Genomic DNA, 21,233 nt, shown 5'->3' with positions numbered 1-21,233 from the left:
TAAACAAAGGAAACAAAGATAAAACCCGACCTGGCTGAGAGAGGGAAAAAAAAAATCCAGGTTTCTCGAAAAAAAAAAAAAAAAAATGTGGTTGAAATTCCTCGGCTGAATAAAATTGCCTGGTGACTACCCAGAAAATAGGCAAAAGTAATCACCGACGCTCACGGGTTCCGTACAGTTTACGAATAAAAAAGTCATCGCCACCTCCTTCCTCATGGGCGTCATTTCTCTTAACAACAAATAGATGGGTATCACCACCTCGTCGTCTGCCACCGCGACCATCTGCCTCCTGCCAACACAAATTCCTGTGGCGCCCAAGACTCCGACTCTGCCACCTGAAGCCTTGCAGCACAGGCACTGCACCTTCTGCTCTCACTGACGCCAGACGATTTTATTCAGGTGAGCCTTTCTCATTAGACGAGTCTGTCTACATCGTCAGTTCGACCAAAAACTCCATCGGGTTTCTTGCTCTCGCTGGCGATTCGGTCCGAGTCTCATCAGACTCCCCCATGACGTCACACTTAGGTCACGTGACCCCATGACATCACCTTTGGTTCACGTGACTCTATGACGTCACCTTTGGGTCACGTGACTCCATGACGTCACCTTTGGCTCACGTGATTCCATGACGTCACCTTTGGCTCACGTGACTCCATGACGTCACCTTTGGGCTCTAAGCTATCACAAGGCCGTGCAGGACATCAAATGATGCACGAAATATTAATGGGAGACCGCCTGTGCCCCATAACTCTATCGCAAATCTAACCATAGTGGCCACAAAAGGTCGAGATACACAAGAAAGAGGTCAAAATGTAGACTAAATGTCTTGTATATCAGGAAATGTTCCTCCTACCCTCGTGGTTCGTCCCAAAGTAAATCAGAGTTGGGCGACGACACTGTCGTCTATTTGCTGGACCAAAGTTTTTCAGCTTACCTTTCCTCGGTATTGCAACCATCTTATCTGCGGTCCACAAATCTCAAAGCGCTGAGTCGTGAAATGCAACTTGGAGATTTCGTATTCCCCTCAGGCTCTCCCTAATCTCTAGGGATACGTTCTCGTTCATCTAGGGACATGCAGCAGTAATTGGTGCTTATAGATCTACCTTTCCATACCTATCTATAGGATATGGCTGCTCTCTCTCTCTCTCTCTCTATCTCTCTCGTTAAGTGAGTGTGTGTCTTGAATCACGATAGTGAGGTCAGTAAGGTGGTCAGCCGGGGGGAAGGCAGAACACCTTCAGGTGAGATCACATACAAGGCCTTGTGTCCGGAGGTCAACAACGGGGTCAGCGGTCTAGAAGAAATGCACAGAGAGGTCAGTAACGTGGTCAACCCGGAGGTCATAAAGGCCAGGGACTTAGACCAAGGCCATGTCACGGGGGGAGGTAGGGTACCTCCAAGTGAGATCACATATGAAGTAAATCCGGATGTCAATAATGGAGTCAGTGGTCCAGATGAAATGACAATAACTTAACTGCTACAATTTTGTGTGCTCAGCGTAAAATCATCACCCCCACCCCCCGAAGGCAATAATGGCGAATACTAATACTTCCACGTAAATGATGGGCAGTCTAAAAAAAATAAGATCTGAATAACTTCAATGATCTGAGGGCTTTATTTTAGAATGAAAAGGGGAGAAGTGCACCATAGATGTAGGTATAACGAAATGGATAGACTGGTTAGAAAAAACATGTGCACAGGGCGAATCCCAATACTCCCACATAGATAGTCTAAAAAATGAGAGGGGAATAAACAGATGGATTTATGTTAGGATGAAAAAGGGGAAAAATACATCTCAGTTCTAGGTATAACGGTATGGCTAGATTGGTTAAAAATAACGCGATCAGTGAAACGAACGTAAATACGAAATTAAAGCTGCTAGACAAGCAGGATTATATCTATAGGGCTTCTTTCTTTTCTACAAATCTAAAAATACGGAAAGGATAGGCCTAGTTAAAACCAACGAGAACGCCTTCTTAGATTCAGAGGAAATAATGAGCGAGGTGTTCAATAGATGTTTTCTCTCGGTATTTACAAAAGAGAAGATAAATATGGTACCTGACGGCGACCAGATATTTAGTGAGAATGAGGGAGGTAGACTAACTAGCATCAGAATAGCGAGGGAATGGTCAGATTGATACACTTGAAGCTACAAATTCCTCGGGTCCAAACGAAGCTTTTCCGAGGGAGTTGAGAGTGTAATTTTGAAGTCTGCGCACATTACTTAGTAAGTATATCGCTTTTATTTATTTATTTATTCTATTTTATTTTTTATTTATTTATTTATTTATTTATTTATTATTTATTTATTTTTTTGTTGAGGCCCACATTGGGTTGTCTCTTCGCCTGGCCAGAGCTGTCGGAAACCAAGGCAGCAAGCCTACAGCGGGTTCCGGGACCCAAAACAAGACAAGCCACTCCCCTTTCCTTTGCTTAACCAATCACAACTCACCTTGCGACCGACGTAGGCTCTCCCCCCCCCCCAATGGACTTCATTCGAGAACTAATTGCCGAAAGGGAAAGAGGGAGTTGTGTTATTTGGCTTCAGACTGTAGTAGAAACTACAGTCCTTGATAGTGGTGGGCAGCTACCGGTAAAGTTACCGGCTTTATCGGTAACAGCCTTGACGGTAGCTTACCGGCAATAATTCTGCTACCGTTAAGGTTCCGTTAATCGATAAGCTATACCATAACACTCGGGGAGCGGTAAGCACGTCTCGGCTTGGTGGTGCTGAGTGACGGTAGTGGTGGGCAGCTACCGGTAGTTACGGGTTTTATCGGTAACAACCTTGACGGTAGCTTACCAGCAAAAAATCTGCTACCGTTTAGGCTCCGTTAACCGATAAGCTATCCCATAACACTCAGAGAGCGGTAAGCACGTTTCGGCTTGGTGGTACTGAGTGACAGTACTGACGGCCCTACGTAGGATGAAAATTAACAGGAACGTATTCAACGTACTAGATCGTCCTGCTCCCTTCTCGGCCCACAGATGCACAGTACGAAATGTACGTATTCGAATATGAAAATTAACAGGAATGTATTCAACGTGCTAGATCGTCTTGTTCGCATCTCGGCCCGCAGAGGTTCAGTGCGAAATGTACGTATTCGATTAGTCAGCCTATGTGATCTAGAAATGAAGAGGTGGTCAGACTACTCGAAAACTTTTCAGTCTGCCTGGTTAAAGGATCCCCTGTTTAAAAAAGGGTTAGCGGAAGTGAAAGAGGATGGAAATAAGGCACGTTGTAAAATTTGTAGAACGGACATGAAAGCTCACAGAACGGGGAGATTGGAGAGACACTGTTTCCACACTTACCAGATCTTCATATTTAACTTTATATTTAATGTTTATTAATATATGCATATTTACATAAATGTACGCAGTTGCTCATGAAAGACACCATCTGCATGTTGCAATCTATTTGTACTGTACTTGTATTGGAGTTAATCACAAACAAGTTCACAAATACACTTATCAGACTCGCACGAGTGATGACTGACAAGGTTAAGCTATGGGTTGGGGCAGGGAATACAGTATACCACAACAGACTCACGGAAAGCAGAGACAAGAATAAGCGGGCAGAGACGATCAAAGATTCTGGTGGATTAACACTGTGCCCATTGAAGTGGCCTCTACGACGCAAGGTAACGTGTTATTCAAAAATCATATTTTGATAGTGATACGCATGTAATTATTATTCACGTAGTCTCAAGTAACAAATATTTGCGAGCCTTGATTGGGAAGAATTAAGTGAATGTGTGCTTCATTGAGAGTGGATCAAATCTTTTCGAGCGCTTGCCCAACTCTGATAAGAGATACATTAAATATTGTGATGTATGTCTTTTCTTAAAACTCAAGTAATCTCTGTATTTTATTAACGAGAATTAATTCGATGGTCAATATAATTATAGCCTACTTAGTAAATGATTCCTTACAATTTTTTTTTTTTTTTTTTTTTTTTTCAGTGTTCTCTCTGTCTCTACGATGTACTCCAAACGAAAGAGAACAAGTCCGGTATGGACATACATGGAGCAGACAGGATCAAACATAGTTATGTACCATATGCAAAGGTACTTTTACCTTTACAGGAAGTACATCGGGACTATTGGGCATTTAAGAACAAGACATCGTACCGAGTACCTTGATCTGACAAACATAGAGACACCTAACTGGCCACCACCGCTTGCATCTAACTGGCCAGCACCGCTTGCATCGTCACAGTCCGCTGAATCTGCATCACCATCGCAGCCTGGACCATCACAACCAGGACCATCGCAGCCTGGACCATCACAGCCTGGACCATCCAGCAGGGTCATATCAGCGGCGCCACGTAAATTATCACGACAACAAACGCTGGAATATGTTTTCACCAGAAGGCAGGCATATCCAGATGGGTCAGAAAAGAAAAAAAACATTGATTCACATCTACTGAAAATGATAGTGAGTGATATGCAACCTCTATCCTTGGTAGAAAATAAAGGTTTTCAGGAGTTTGTCAAGGTGATCGATCCTCGTTATGTGCTTCCAAGTAGGAGGGAGCTCATGCGAACACAATTTCCTTCTCTTTACGAAAAACAAAAACAGCAGGTGCGAGAAGAGTTGGAGGGGGCAAGTTATGTTGCTCTCACTTCCGATCTTTGGACCTCAAGGCAAACTAAATCATTTCTAAGTGTGACTGCTCATTTTATATCTTCTGAATGGGAACTAAAATCTAAGCTCCTGGCTACAAAAAGACTAATGGTTGACCACACATCAGAAAACATAGAAGGTGCACTCAAAGAAATATGTGAGGAGTGGGACTTGCTAGAAAAAGTGTGTTGCATCGTGACAGATAATGCTCCCAACATAGTAAAAGCAGTGAAAGACATGAATGTAATTCACATTCCATGTTTCGCCCACTCTCTGAACCTTGTGGTTCAAAATGCTCTGAAGAACACTAATGATGTGAAGAAAGTACAAGAAAAGGTGAAAGCGATTGTGTCATTCTTTCACCATAGTGTTAAAGCTTCAGACAAGTTATGTGCCCAGCAGATACAACAAGAAAGCGAGAGAAAAAAAAAAAAACTGATAATGGACGTGGAGACAAGATGGAACTCAACATTTTATATGTTTGAAAGGTTCCAGGAGCAACACAAAGCAGTGACATCAACTTTGTGCGTGTTAGGTAGAAATAACATGTGCCTATCTAGTGATGAATTAGAATGTCTCAGCAAAGCCATCTGTGTCCTTCAACCTTTTGATGTGGTGACTAAAGAACTTTCGGCAGAAAAAATTACTTGCATGTCAAAAGTCATTCCACTGATCAAAGCCCTTCGAAGTTGCATGTTTTCAAAGAAGGACGCACATAGAAGAGAGCTCTATGAAACTTTTCCTTTGGGTCTGGAGGTGCGAGCGCAATTACATAGGAAATTTTCAGGACTTGAGAGAAGATTTATTCTTGCAGTGGGAACATTGTTAGACCCAAGGTTTAAGAAACTTCATTTCGTTGATAAAGGGAACATAAATGAGGTGCAGGAAAAGCTTATAAACTCAATGTGTGCACGAAGTGATTCCCAGGAGCCTGTGCCAGCTCCAGCAACACAAGCAGCTCAACATCAGAGACCAACACAACCAGAAAGACAGCTCGACTTGTGGGAAGAACATGATGAGATAGTGAAAGAGTGTCTGAAGGCAGTACAACCAGCATGTGTTGGACCAAATGTGGACATGAGGAGGTACCTAGAGGAAGGCATTATTGCCCGACACGAAGATCCTCTACGCTGGTGGAAAAATCATTCACAGTCCTTCCCTTTATTGCAGGAAAAAGCAAAACATTACCTTTGCATTCCAGCCACATCTGTGCCATCTGAACGAGTGTTTTCGCGAGCAGGTGAGTTGATTTCAGACAGACGAAATTGCTTAAGTGATGAAAATGTAAATATGCTTCTGTTTCTAAATAAAAATATGAACTAATTTGTATGAAAAAATAATTGAGGAAATAAGAAAAAATAAAAAAAATATGCTGACAATGAAATCTAATATATCCTTGAGTATTCACCTTGGTCTTTGGATCACGTGCTGGGCTTGTGATCGACATCTATTTCCCTCTCGGAAGAGAGCTCAGAGCTCGTATGACTGATCTATGGGTAATGCTGTGACCTTACACACACTCCACGAGAGTTGGAGTAACGACTCGGAGCGCAGGATTTTTATAGTGACGACGTTACAAAACTTGAGTTGTGACTACACACTATAGTAGGATGAAATTTGTTTAGATCTAAGTCATAAAGGCGACTCGAACTTGGGACGTCACTACTACCTCACGAGTCTTTTACCGGTAAATTACCGGTAATTCCGGTAACGGCATTGTTGTTTACCGGTAATTCCGGTATTGAAATTAGCGGTATTTGCCCAGCACTAGTCCTTGGTATACCTTGAACGTTGTGTTTCAAGACTATAAGGCACTATTCACACTAGCGGTGTAAACCGCACGGAAACCGCGTCAGTAGTGAAAAATCAAGGAAAAACTGTGTGGTTGTGTGTGAAAGCCTCAACTGGCATTTTAACTGATCCGCCGCTGCTGAAACCGCTAGTGTGAACAGGGCCTTACTCCATCTACAAGCTGCCCATGCTAGTCTGCTCGTACTAAGATTAAATATTCATAGAATAATATATTATTGTGAAAATATTACTCGGAGCTGCAATTAACTTTGCAACCGTATCGGAAACATTATGAAACTGAAACAGATACGGTCCATCTTGCTTCGTGAGATTACAGAAGAGTTTGAATGTGAAAATGTTGAGAGGAGGGATCATCAACTCCCGCGTGGAAAAGCAAAGTATGGATGGATGCAACTATTGCTATAACACAGGAATACATGGAATAGAACTAAATGTAACGAGGTATTTATACAGTGACCGGCTCGACGGTGTAGTGGTACCGTTCTCGACTATGATTCAAAACATTGGAAGGGAGGAGTATGTCGACAGGAGACCTTTTGGTCCTTAACTACAGTATATTGGATGAGAAAAAAATAAATAATGATGGATGATAAACAAACAGATGAATAATAATGCAGATGCGATCTAATAAGATGCATTATTGCTGACATGTGCTCCCAGAACCTTAAAACTCTGCATCACTTCTTGAACAGTGAACACGTATTTTATATATATATATATATATATATATATATATATATATATATATATATATATATGTATATATATATATGTATATATATATATGTATATATATATATATTTATATATATATATAGATATATATATATATATATATATATATATATATATATATTTCCAAGGAAATTATTAACAACTGATTTGAAGGCTTGCAATGCGTTCCTCTCTGTTTCACTCTATCGAACTGCTCATCCTTCATTAGGCTTCTAATCTGAGGGTCATCGAAAATACCTCCATTTAATTTTGCATCGCTGAATTGTGGAAATGTCTGCTTTATGAAAACAAATACTGGACCTCCTTTATTGGCCTTGACAAAATTCCTCATCAATCCAAGTTTTTATATGAAGAGGTGGCAGCATTGTGTGAGCCAGGTTCAAGTGTTTCTCTTGATGGCCATTCACTATGCTCGTAGTGTTTGTCATCTGCTTGACTATACCACAGAGAGAGAAAACATGGTTATCTAGTGCAACCTCCTTGCATTCATAATATTGGGGTCATAGCCTGAAAAGAATCTAAAATATCATCAAATATGAGATCAAATAAACTGAAATATGTAAGATCCAATTACATTGTAAAAACATATAGAATTATATTGTCTTTTTAACTTTAAATCCCCACAAATCTTACAATCATGGTGACTGTACTTCAGAGCACTGAGTAAAATGTTCATATTCTCATAAATCAATTTATTGAACTGAATGTACAACAGGAACAGATGCAATCTTATTGCCAATGTTTAAAAGAACAGCATTTAAACTTTGACTTGACGAATCAATGAGTTCTACATTCTAATAGTCCTCCAATATCGCTGCAATTTTGTAATGAAAAGTTGCCATGGAGTGAGAAAAAACGAAATTCTTGATCTCTTTTGGGATAACAAACATGTAGTTCCTGATGCAAGTAAATTGCTTTCGTCAAGGAGTGACCCAAGTAGCTGGGCAGACAATTTTGATAACCTTAAATCCCTTCTTAAGTCACTTGTGCATAATTTAAAGGCTTTGATTGGTTCTCATCGAGGATCGGAGGTTGATACGATGCAGAGGTGTCCATATCTTCAAGCTGGGTATCAGTGTCTTCAGCGATGTCTTTGTCCTTGGGTACACATGGTGCTGAAATTTCTGGACCACGAGGCACTGGCTTTCTGGCAGATGGGATATAATATAGGTAAAATGTCAAAGTCCAGCGGGTTTCTATAAATACATGTCAAAATTTACATTTTTAGAATACATTAATGAGATTATCGACTCTAAGTTATCGTTATTATTTTCAAATATGAGCTTACCTTGTAGGTTTGTCATGCAGAAATAGCAATCTGTCACATAATCTGTACCTTCTCTTCACACCATGGGAACACCAAAAGGAAGGGATTTCATCTTGCCCTTGCTCCAACGTTTTAAACTTTGAACACATGTTTTACAACATGTATGAGGAGCAAAAAATTTATCTTGATCTCCAATTCGGATTCCAAAATAGGCTTGGTAATATCATCTTACAAAACGTGAAAATTTGGAATGTTGATCAGCCATTTTTTGCCACCAATGTAGCAAAACCTGTTAGGATCATTTTTGCATCTCCTTCTGTTTATTTTCAAATCCCTGCAATGGAATTAATGAATTTATGAAACACACATGTACACATACATATATAAGTGTGTGTGTGTGTGTGTGTGTGTGTGTGTGTGTGTGTGTGTGTGTGTGTGTGTGTGTGTGTGTGTGTGTGTGTGTGTGTGTGTGTGTGTGTGTGTGTGTGTGTGTGTGTGTGTGTGTGTGTGTGTGTGTGTGTGTGTGTGTGTGTGTGTGTGTGTGTGTGTGTGTGTGTGTGTGTGTGCGTGTGTGTGTGCGTGTGTGTGTGCGTGTGTGTGTGTGTGTGTGTGTGTGTGTGTGTATTTACTTGGTCTTTTGGATCACGTGTTGGACTCGTGATCGACAGCTATTTCCCTCCTGGAAGAGAGCTCAGAGCTCGTAGGTCCGATCTATGGGTAATGCTATGACCTTACACACACACACACACCCAACTCCCCGCCCACGAGAGTCAGAGTAACGACCCGAAGCGCAGCTGTACCGAAATAATTTCGGCCCTGGGCAGGATTCGAACCAAGCACTACGCGCACCACCATGCTAGTAGTTCATCACTCTACCAACTGCGCCACCGTGTGTGTGTGTGTGTGTGTGTGTGTGTGTGTGTGTGTGTGTGTGTGTGTGTGTGTGTGTGTGTGTTTATGTGTGTATTTACCTAGTTGTATTTACCTAGTTGTTTTTTACGGGAAGGGGAGCTATGCTCGTGGTGTCCCGTCTTCATATCTCATTTTATCTAAACTATTTCTAAATTCATGTATTGTTTTTGCACACACTACTTTCTCATCTAACTTGTTCCAACTGTCTATTACTCTGTGAGGAAAGCTGTTCTTTTTCACGTCTCTTCTATAGCTGTCTTTCTTGATTTTCTTTCCGTGTCCTCTTGTATTTCTATCATCCCATTTTATCAGATTCTCTCTATCAATCATTTCTATGCCTTTCATGATTCTGTAAATAGCTATCAAATCTCCTCTCTCTCTTCTTTGCTCTAGTGTCTGTAGTTCAAGTTTTGCTAGTCTCTCTTGATATGATAGTTTTGAGAGTGTTGGTGCCAATTTTGTAATTGCTCTTTGTATTCTTTCAAGTTTTTTTTATACATTTTTTTGTACTTGGTGACCACATCGTTGCTGCATATTCCAATCTTGGCCTTATCAGAGTGATTAGAATTTTCTTCACCATTTCTTCATCCAGGTATGTAAATGCCACTTTGATTGTTCTTATTAAATTATAAGTTTCTCCAAAAATCTTATTTATATGTTTCTCAGGTGACATATTATTCATAACAATGACTCCCAGGTCCTTCTCATTTTCTACTTTTTTTATTCCTTCTTCTCCCAATTTATATGATCCTGTTATTCTGTTTTTGCTTTTTCCAAATTCCATTATACTACACTTTTTAGTGTTGAACTCCATCTCCCACTTCCTACTCCATTCCCATATTTTATATAGATCACTCTGTAGTGACTCACAATCTTCTTCCGTGCTCACTTTTTTTAATAGTTTTGCATCATCTGCAAAGAAGCTCATATAACTTTCAATTTCTTCATCCATATCATTAATATATATAGCAAACATTATTGGGGCTAGAACTGTTCCTTGTGGAACACCGCTTATTACGTCATCCCATTTTGAGTGTTTGTCTCTTATCACTACTCTCATTTTTCTTTCTTGCAAGAAGTCTTCCATCCATTTAAGCAGTTTGCCCTGTATTCCTCCTTCAGTTTCTAATTTCTTAAGCAACTTCTTATGTGGTACTTTGTCAAAAGCTTTTTTTAGGTCTAGAAATGCACAATCTCTTTCTTGTATTATATCTATTAGCCTTGAATAGAAACATATCAAATTAGTGACGCATGATCGTCCTTGTCTGAATCCAAATTGCCTTGGATTAAGCACGTTGTTTGTTTTTTTCTAAATATTTTACCCATTTACTCTTGATAATTCTTTCACAAATTTTTGCTATTGTACTTGTTAGAGAGACTGGTCTATAGTTGGTAGGGTTTTTATGGATTTGGAAAAGACTTATGACAAAGGAGACAGGAAGCCACTGTGGAAGGTAATTCAGATGTATGAAATAGAAGGAAAGATGTTAAGAGTAGTAAAGAGTTTTTACGAGAGCAGTCGAGTCTGTGTTAGAATTAGAAATGGAGTGAGTGAGTTAGTGGTTTGAGGTAAAGGTGGGACTTCGCCAAGGATGTGTTACGTCGCCTTGGCTGTTCAATTTATAGATGGATTGGGTGGTGCGATAGGTAAATGCAAAGGTAATGGGCCGGGGAAAGAGAATGTTATAGAAAATGGAGAAAAATTGGAGATAAGCCAGTTGTTGTTTGCTGACGACACTGCGCATGTAGCGGGATCATAGAGGGGATTAAAGAAGTTAGTGACGGAGTTTGGGAAGGTGTGCGAAAGAAGGAAGTTGAAGACAAATGTGGGTAAAAGTAAGGTGATGAGATGTACAAGGGAATTATGTGGCAGCAAGCAAATTGGAAGTGAGTATTAAGGGAGAGAGATGGAGGAAGTGGATAGCTTTACATACTTGGGCGCGAATGTGGCGGGAAAGAGAGGAGTGGAAGTGGAAGTACAATGTAGATTGAGAGAAGCAAGTAAATGCCTTGTTTTGGGGGATTAAACGATGTAGTGATGGATGGTAAAAGGAGATTGGATGGAGTGATTGTGTCAATAGTACTGTAAGGGGCAGAAACATGGAACATAAGAGAGGAAATGTTTAAATGTGTTTGAGATGAAATGCCTGAGAAATATGGGAGCATGTGTGAATGATATTTTGACGCAGCCCGAAGGGATCTCTCCCCAACTTCTCCTTTTGTGCATGAGGGGACGGAGAAGGGGGAGGGGGTCACAGATTAAATGAAGCCGCCTTGTTATGGATGTGCTGTGTCCTGCTACATTGCTTCTGACCCAGGGTAGTGAGCGAGATGCAGGGATGACCCGTCATCCAGGAGGAGCAAAGAAAAGATGGAGGGGTGGTGAATGGGAGTGGAGTATATGGGGAGGAAATGGGTGGGAGTGGATTTATACCTATGACTCTGGCTGCATCCCATGTATGGGCGAAAAAGCCGTTGGTACATGTATGTATACTAATGACAGATGGACTTCTAAAATTAAAAGATTGCGCAATCACTCCTAAAATCTTATTTACTTTCTCTGATGCAGAAATACACCGATTAGATGATTTGAGGTCATTACTGATAATCACGCCGAGGTCCTTTTCACTGTCCACTTTTGCTAACGAATTTTCAAACAACTTGTACCCGTACTTGTTATCTTTATCTATGTGCATAACCTTAAATTTACTTAGGTTAAATCTACCCCCCGTGTAAGGTGGGAAAAGCCTTTGGTATATGTATATATGTAAATCTCATTAACCACTTTTCAGACCATTGCTGTACTTGACCTAAATCTTCTTAAATATCCAATTTGTTTAAGTAGTCATTTACCATTACTCACAGTTTTGTATCGCCAGCAAATTTGGAGGCAATAGATTTCAGCGATTCGAATACGTGTCCCACCCAGGACTAAGTCTGCACACTTGGAGAACGCACTGCCACCTGCTGCAAGTGGAGGGTAACAAATGAGTAAAGAAAACACAAATTATCGCAAAGAAATACCACCTTTCGACATAACCTTGGTTGTATTACAATATCATGACACTGTGAGGTCAAGTTAAGATACAATGAAAGACGAAACTATTTTTCTAGGTTTATCCGAAGATAGATAAAACATGGGGAAACGTTACAACAATTGGCTAGAAGTATTAAAACACGATTGCAATGACTGGGTAATTAGAACTGTCTGATGGTGGCGGCACACTAGGCTAGTATGCTGCTTGCATTTGCTACTTCGTTTGAGTAGAAACAACTTTGATTACAATGATCTAGGCTTTTGTAAGAACATCTCAACAATGTGTCTAACTTTCATATAGGTTTAACTTTTTTGATTCGTCGTTCGGCTTCTCTATATATGGCGCATGAGTAATTTGACATTAGGAAATAACAAAAAATCGTAACTGAAATCGTTTCTTTTCTAACGATGTAGTAAAAGCAAGTTGCATGCTTGCAAGAAATGCCCACAAGTGTGTCAACACATTTATTCAGCAAATATTTCGAAACTGCCAAACCACTTTTTACTCGTAATCTTAGATAGTAAGTTGGATGATAAATAAATACTTTTCCGTCTTTAGCCGATTCACGCAATGTTTTGCCGTTGTTGTTCTATCATCGCACAATCCTGGGACGATTTACTGTACTTGTTACAAGCACGTCATTACTAATGTTACCGTGACGAAATCAAAGCATTTTGAAGATGAACATATCTGCGTATATATTATGCATTTGAGATTATTGTGTTCTAATCAATGTGTGAGAAATCAAAGAAAAATTTGCTTTAATTTCTTGTGATGTATGAATAATGTATGATTTATGTTTATAGCATATGTATGCCAATAGAATTCACTCCGTTGTTGGAACAGTTGACATCCACACGATTAGAGTGAATTCACGAATTCTCTTTCCTTCTGACAATGAAAAAGACCAGACGCATATGGCGTCATTTGGGGGATTCAGTTTGCACATGCATGAATTAGCATGTTTTCTATTGAGATAAATGAGGGGTTAATATAAAGAAGGAAAGAGCAAGGTGAACACACACACACACACACACACACACACATAAACACACGCGCACGCACGTACGCACGCACACACACGCACACACACACATGCACACACACGCGCGCGCACACACGCACACACACACACACACACACACACACACACACACACACACACACGCACACACACACACACATGATGGTGCTGAGGATTGTCGTGTATGTGTATGTAATTCGAGCATACAAATATAAGAAAGTCGTACTCAACTTATATCTCTCTTGATAGCGTATTGGTTTACGTCAATGTAACTTTGTTACGAGTTAGCTGTGCTCGAATCCTCAACTCGTCCACGTTTCAATTTCCAATGGATGCCTCCTTCGAGCGATTCTCAGTCTCGTTTGCGATGGTATGGAATTAAAAGTGATATGTGGTTGAAAAAAAAAATATATATATATATATATATATATATATATATATATATATATATATATATATATATATATATACATATATGTATATATATATATATATAAGAATGTATATATATGTATATGTATATATAATGTATATATATGTATGTGTATATATATATACATATATATGTATATATATATATATATATATATATATATATATGTGTGTGTGTGTGTGCGTGTGTGTGTGTGTGTGTGTGTGTGTGTGTGTGTGTGTGTGTGTGTGTGTGTGTGTGTGTGTGAGTGTGTGTGTGTGTGTGTGTGTGTGTGTGTGTGTGTGTGTCTGTGTGTGTGTGTGTGTGTGTGTGTGTGTGTGTGTGTGTGTGTGTGTGTGTGTGTGTGTGTGTGTGTGTGTGTACATAGCCAATAATTTCATGACAGTCGCATGCGGGATTCGAACCCACTGCTTTCGGCCACCCGAAAGATCACTTTCACAGAGCCTTAACCCACTACACCAACAGAAGGTGAGGTCCTGGAACTGCAGCGTCTACGTCGTGGGTCCACCCCCCAACCCCAAGAGTTGGGGGCCAAACGGCAGCAACTACCCCTGGCCACCGGCTCCCCAAGAGGAGCTACGCCACCTTGGGGAGTACCACAATCCTTTTTCCCAACATGCAATATTACGTTTTTTCTGCACCAAGGGGTGATTTTCCGGCGATCACCCCTCTTCTTCTACTTTTAGCTGGAGATGTAGAGAGCAATCCTGGGCCCACCACAAAATACACATGCCCAACATGCTCTAAACCCATTACTTCGAGCAGACAGACAAAGGGCTCAGTTCAGTGCAATATGTGCAAAAACTGGGCCCACCTCACTTGTACAACACTTGCTGACACAAACCAATACACAAACACTTGGACATGTTCTACCTGCCCTCCAGTAACTCCACTCCCACCTCCCCAACCACAGCCAGCACCCTCACCCACTCACAATTTCCCTCTGCCCTTACCCCCGATTAGTACTCCCCTTCCTTTGTCCTCGATCTCTCCTTTCCCCCCCTCTGACCCAGATCCTACACCTTCCCCACTACCACCCCAACCTCAACCCCAAACGGCAACATACAACTCATACAAAACACACAACATCAACATATTACAACACAACATTGACGGTATTAACACGATAAAACATGAACTTGAACACTTTCTTAAACAACACAACATACACATTGCGATTTTACAAGAAACAAAACTAAGACACTCACACAAAACACCATCATTTCATAATTACACCACCATCAGACAAGACCGGACTGACGGCTATGGCGGTGGACTCATCACCCTGATCCACCACTCCATCTGTTTTGTGGACACAAGTGCCACAACCAAAATTCTCCTCCCTACCACAGATAACACAACAGAAATCCAATCCATTCGAATCCGCACAGGCAACAAATCAACACTGACAATAGTTAACATGTACATTCCCCCCCAATCATCCCCCACAGTTCCAGACACCTTCAGGCCTCATTTTAGCCAACTAGCCTCAATCCCCAACCTGATCATGGGTGGAGACTTCAACGCCAAGTCGTCTGCCTGGTATGTCGACAACCCTGACACAGACAGAGGGCTTGATATACAGACTCAGTTTGACTCATTGACTATCATGAACAACACACATAATCATACACATATCCCACTGTAAATGTTCTATCCTTTCTTGGTGGTTTAATTAAACTTGCAAAAGGCCCTTTTAAACAAGTCTATTTCCAAAGATTACACTGCGCAGACTTTTCCAGGTCTGCCTTGCTGCCACCTCAAGTATTGACTAACCTCTCGGTGGTAGCTGTCCATTCTTCAAACTTCCTTACATCAGCAATAATGAATGGTACATGGTATTCTAATATTATCTAATTACAGTGTATAAGTCTTAGATATTATAGTATTTATTCTACAATAGATTGAATAATTAGTTTTGTCTGCTTATAAATATATTATGGTTATTAATCTAGGTCACATAGTATATTGGATATGTATAAAAGGTGTTCTTAGGAATCAGGGGCAGTTCACGGTTTGGTCACGTGAAGGAAGAGGTTGGGTGGTGTGTGTGTGTGTGTGTGTTCGTATGTGTGTTGCTGTGTAGTTTTCCATTGTGTTGTAATCTGTGAGATTATGGTTACATAATACCTCCCTCCCGGCGAGAGGTGACTCCTGTCACCTGGAGTAAGGAGCGGCGAGGGGGCTTGCTAATTACCATACATGGATAGATAGGTATATATAGATATGGGCTTGTCAAATTGACATACATAGATGTATACATATATATATATATATATATGGCGAATATGACGTGATACCTGTTTTGAACCTTAATAGGTGTTGAGGGGGAGGTTAAACTGTCATTGTTTGTTGGGTGGGGTTTGATAGGTATCATGGCATATTCATTGTTCATCAAAGGGTGTTAGTTCATAGACTGGGTCAACCACTCCGTTCTTTCTCTTCCCTATCTTTGTCTGTACACTCGGTTTCACCACTTTACACTTCTCTCTTTTCTAGGAGATCATTAGGTGACAGTTCCGCGACTGGGTTTTGTCTATAGTCACTGGTGAAGAAAAGGGATTCTTCCGGTGAGGTGTACTCTTGGGTCACCCAGGAGGAAGGGGGTTCTTCCCTTTAGTTAAAATATTGGAAAATAGTTTGCTGGGTATGACTCGTTTCTGGGAGCCGGATAATTGGAGTGGAGAAAAAAAAATGAAAGGTTCTAACATCCTTTGATGGGATACTGTCGTAAAGTTACATATGGGTTATAATCTTCTAGCCAGTGCGTTTTGATGCACAAACATACACCAATCTACAAATGAGTAGGAGCAGGACTAGAAGGGCGAAGGAACTGAGGGATATAGCGATTGATGGGAGTGTGGGGGTTGTGAATTGCAGCGTGTCCATTATATTGGAATGGGTGGTGTTTAGTAAGGTTACGTAGTCCTGTGGGTTTAAGGAAATGGTAAGAGGTTTGGGGGGGTTTACGGGTATTGGAAGGGGTTCAATGGGGTCGAGGACGGAGGTGAGGTTATAACGAAGGATGTGGTGGTGATGGTTAGGTTGAAATCGTGTGTTTTCAAAGAAAATTTCGCATGAATCGGGAATTGAGACAGGTCCACAGATTTGTTTCTGCCAAGAAGAGGGGTTTTCTTTACAAATTACAGAAACGAGTGTGGTTCGCGGGAAGAATAGGAAGTATTTGGTATTAATGTGTACGTGAAGGGGTTTGTTGGGGTTGACTTCTTTGTATGTGCAGCTGTCAAGGGTGCTGGAGTTCAATGTTACAATTTGATTCATACAGGTTAATTCTGCGGTACGGTAGAAACTGAAAAGGTATGCAGGGCAAATGTGGAATTTAGAAACAGCTGATTTGCAACTGGCGAGGTCGGAAGAGGAGGTATATGAATACCATTGGCCGTCGTCAGATTTGATGACAGTTGTGGGTTCCACATCAAGAGTGATAATTGAGTTATTGTAGGTGTATGGGAATGGGATTATATTCCAACCTGTGAATCTATTTTGTGGGTCGAGGGGGATGTGTGCGTAGATTGCATTTGTGCCTAGTGTTGTGTCAATGAGAGGGTAGTATAGGTCTAGTTGTTCGGAGGGGAAAATGCTTTTTAGGTGGAGGTTTCTTAAGGCGACGGAGAGTGCAGTTTTTAGTTTGCCTTTGGGGAGGAGGTTTGAGGTGGCCTTGTTGGCGGCTGCGTCTATGATGTCGAGTGTAAGTAAGTGGTAGTAGTGTCTGACCATATCTATGTGGTCGCTTACGCTTTTTATTTGTTCATTGTAGTATATGAACATTTCTAGTTCGTGGAGGTGGTTGGATTGGTTAAGGGAATATTCGTGGAGTTTGGAGAAACGGTCAAGTAGTAAGTTTACGGATCCTGCTAAGTATTGAGAATTTTGGGAGTTCAGAAGAACAAGCTTTCCCATCTTATTTAGTTTGGAGGCCATTTTGTCTATTGTGAGGTGAACATTGGTTATATCTTCTTCAGTTGCAATGCCAAATAGGGATTTAGAAAGGGAGCCCATGAAGTTTATGAGTCCTCTTTTATGTCTGAAGGAGGCATGGTGGAGTTCTGAGTTATGAGTTGATGTCATGTCACTCCGTTCAATTGTGGAGAGCTGGAGGAGTAATGTGTTTAGCTTGGTGGAGATTAAGTCGAACATGTTGTCTCTTGATTTTGAGGAGTTAGACATGGGATCGGGGTGTTTGAAGGTAGTATGGAAGTGGTCCGATATGGTATTGGTTAGTTTACGTATTAACTCCAGGTCAGAATGGACTCTCGCGATGTCGAGTTCCATCCTGACCGTAATGGTGTCTCTGATTACCATTACCTGACCTGCAAGGGCGACTATCGCTCCTGGTATCATCCTCGGTTGTTCAGTGCCTGAAAGGGCTGCGATGAGGCTTACTACGAGGATGAGAGGTAGGATTGGCCTGGAAGTTGGGGAGCGGGGTTAGGTATGTTATCTCCAGATGTTTTTCTGTTTTGTTTTGTGTTAATATGGTCATGATATTTCTCATTATGGGTATGATTTGGGTATGATTCTGCCAGGTGAGCACGATCCTGAAGGAAGTAAAGAGAGACTATATAGTTGGGGAAAGGTTGGATGGATAGGGATCGTGATCACTTCCCACTCAGATGAGCATGACGTCCTGCTCCCTAGGGGGGAGGGAGAATCTGGGCAGGTGTAGTGAGTTAGCGCTTGGGGCGTAGTGTCATGTGAAAAGGGGGGGTTGAGGATGCGTGGTTGTGGGTGGAGGCTGGTTTGGTAGGAATCTATGCCTATCTAGGATGGAGGTTACGTCGAGGTTGGATTTTATTTGTTTCAGTTTTTCTCCGTGTGCTGTGATGAGGGTGTCATCTGATGGGTCAATAAGGTGGTAGTTGTTATTACCTAGCGTTTCCGCTACTACCAGGGGGCCGAAGAACTTCGGTTGTTTGTTAGATCTGTTGTGTTGTTTGAGCATGACAACATCACCTGGTGTGAGAGATAAGGATCGAGAGTATTTATGTTGCTTGGTTTTTGTCTTTTGTTTGTCTTGTTCTAGGTTCATTTTGACCTCTTTGTGGATCAAGTGCATGGCAAGTTCAACGCGTTTTGCGTAATCTTCTATGGTGTAGAGGGGGGGAGGGGGGTTTTCAAGGATGTCATAAGGCAAACGGAGGGGTTGGCCAAAGACTACGAAGTGAGGGGAGTTCTTCGTCGCTGAATTTATAGAGCCATTTATGCTGGCTTGTACTTGCGGAAGCCAGTCTTCCCATGTGTCGCAAAGGCATTCTTGCAGGGGGCGGAGGACTTCGAGGATCTTTCTGTTTGTTCTCTCAACTAGGCCGTTTCCTTGTGGGTGATACGCTGTGGCGTATAATCTGTTGATGTGGTATAATTTGGCTATGTTTTGGAGGACTTCGTTCTTGAATTCGGACCCGTTATCCGAAAGGATTTGCCTGGGGATGTTGTATTTGCAGAACACATGGTCGACTAGAGCTTGGGCCACTGTTTCCGCTGATTTGTCTGGCAGGGGGACTAATATCGTATACTTTGAGAAGTAATCTACTGTGGTAAGGATGTATTGGGAACCTTGGCGGTTTGGAGGTAGTTTTAAAAGATCAATGCCCATAGTATCCCATGGTTCTGAAGGGATAGGTACTTCTCCAATTTGGAGTGGTTTCGGGTCTGGTCCACGAAGTTGGCTACATGTGATGCAGTCTTCGATGTGACGGTTGATGTCGGTGGCCATCTTGGGCCAGTAGTACGCCCGTTTGGTGTTTGCAAGACATTTTTCTTTGCCTGGGTGGCCTGCAATGGGACTATTGTGTACCATGAGGAGGATTCTTGGAATCAAAGAATTATGGATTATTGTTTGGGTCGGGATAGTAGTGCCTCTTTTAAGAATTCCATTCTTTAGGTGTAATTCTCCGACGGGTACAGGGGGGTGCATTTGTAAGGTGGTTCCCATTTCTAGGTGGCGGATTACCTGTGACCAAGTCGGGTCTTTTCTCTGTTCTTCTCGTAGTTCCTGGGGGGAAATACAATTGGTGGTAGGGACTGTTGCAATTAGGGGGTTTCGGCTAAGGGCGTCCGCAATGACGTTAGCTTTCCCTTCAACGTAGACTATTTTAGGGGAGTATTCCAATATGGTTATATGCCATCTTGCTATCTTACCTTGTAAGGTCTTTCCCTTGAAAAATTCTGTTAAAGGTTGGTGGTCTGTCAAGACTGTGATTTTGTGACCCAGAATGAGTTCTCTGAAATGTTTTAGAGCCCAGACTACTGCTAGAGCTTCCAAGTGGGTGGTGGAGTAGTTACGCTCTGCAGGGTTCAATACGCGGCTTGCGTACGCTATCGCTCTATGTTTCCCATTTGAGTCTATTTGCTGCAGGACTGCGCCTATCCCTAGGGTGGATGCATCTGTATACAGGAAAAATTCCTGCTCAAAATTCGGGAAGGCGAGTATGGGGGCCTTTTGTAATGCTGTCTTTATTTTGTCGAAACATTCTTGTTCCTCAGAGTCCCATTTGAAAGGTATGTTCTTACGTGTAAATTTGGTAAGTGGAGTAGCTAGGTCAGCAAAATTTCTGATAAAATGCCTATAATAGGCAGCCATCCCAACGAAAGAACGGAGTTGGTTCTCGGTCTTCGGGGTGGGGAATTCAGCAATTGCCCTGACTTTGTTTGGGTTTGTGTGGATTCCATCTTTGTTTATAGTATGGCCAAGAAAGGTGATTTCCTTTTTTAGGAACGAGCATTTATTAAGTTGGATTTTGAGTCCAGCTTCTTTGATGGTTCGTAAAACGTACCCAAGGGTGTCTAGGTGGTCCTCTACCGTATGGGAAAAAAATATCAGGTCGTCTAGGTAGACGAAAAGGGACTTGCCAAGTTTGTCTTTGAAAAGGCTATTCATAAGTCTTTGTAATGTACTAGGGGCATTTTTTAGTCCGAAGGGCATTCGATTAAATTCGAAATGACCTTTGTCAGTACTGAAGGCTGTGACCTCTTTTGACTCTTCTTCTAGTTCAATCTGCCAAAAGGCTGATTTGAGGTCTAAAGTTGAGAAAACCATGTTTCCTTGTCCCAGAGATTGGAGGACATCTGCCATGACAGGCATAGGCATACGGTCTGGGGTGGTGTTGATGTTAACTCTTCTGAAGTCTATGACCGGCCTAAAGGATCCATCCTTTTTAGGAACTAGGAAAAGTGGTGAGTTCCAGGGGGATTGCGAGTGCCTGATGACACCTTGTTCCAGCATGTCGTCTATGTTTCGTGACACCAATTCCTTTTTGCTCTGAGGAATTCTGTAAGCTGGTATGAAACTAGGGGGTGTGTGGGGTGGTATGTGTATATGGTGTTTAACCAAAGAAGTCTTTCCTAATGGTTCATCGTCTAAGGCGA

The 21,233-nt window shown here is 41.5% G+C and overlaps 1 protein-coding gene across 1 annotated transcript; it reads left to right on the top strand.

Moving 5' to 3' along the window:
* The first annotated feature begins 1,532 nt into the window (after positions 1-1,532).
* LOC143017696 (zinc finger BED domain-containing protein 4-like) lies at positions 1,533-6,461 on the top strand. Its single transcript, XM_076172445.1, has 3 exons — positions 1,533-1,555; positions 4,086-5,866; positions 6,430-6,461. The coding sequence occupies exons 1-3, from the start codon at positions 1,533-1,535 to the stop codon at positions 6,459-6,461; spliced, it is 1,836 nt and encodes a 611-aa protein (XP_076028560.1).
* Positions 6,462-21,233: the final 14,772 nt, after the last annotated feature.

The sequence above is a fragment of the Oratosquilla oratoria genome, chromosome 33 (assembly GCF_046742065.1).
Source record: "Oratosquilla oratoria isolate Oo_2021 chromosome 33, ASM4674206v1, whole genome shotgun sequence".
NCBI classification, from domain to species: domain Eukaryota; kingdom Metazoa; phylum Arthropoda; class Malacostraca; order Stomatopoda; family Squillidae; genus Oratosquilla; species Oratosquilla oratoria.
The sequence above is the reverse complement of the archived record's forward strand: the minus strand, read 5'-3'. Positions and strand labels throughout refer to the sequence as shown.

Excerpts from the sequence above, each read along its gene's own strand:
- LOC143017696 (XM_076172445.1), top strand. The coding sequence starts at position 1,533 with ATGGCGAATACTAATACTTCCAC. Across the intron at positions 1,556-4,085 it reads GCGAATACTAATACTTCCAC|GAAGTACATCGGGACTATTG; the intron begins GTAAATGATGGG and ends TTACCTTTACAG. Across the intron at positions 5,867-6,429 it reads ACGAGTGTTTTCGCGAGCAG|ACTATAAGGCACTATTCACA; the intron begins GTGAGTTGATTT and ends TTGTGTTTCAAG.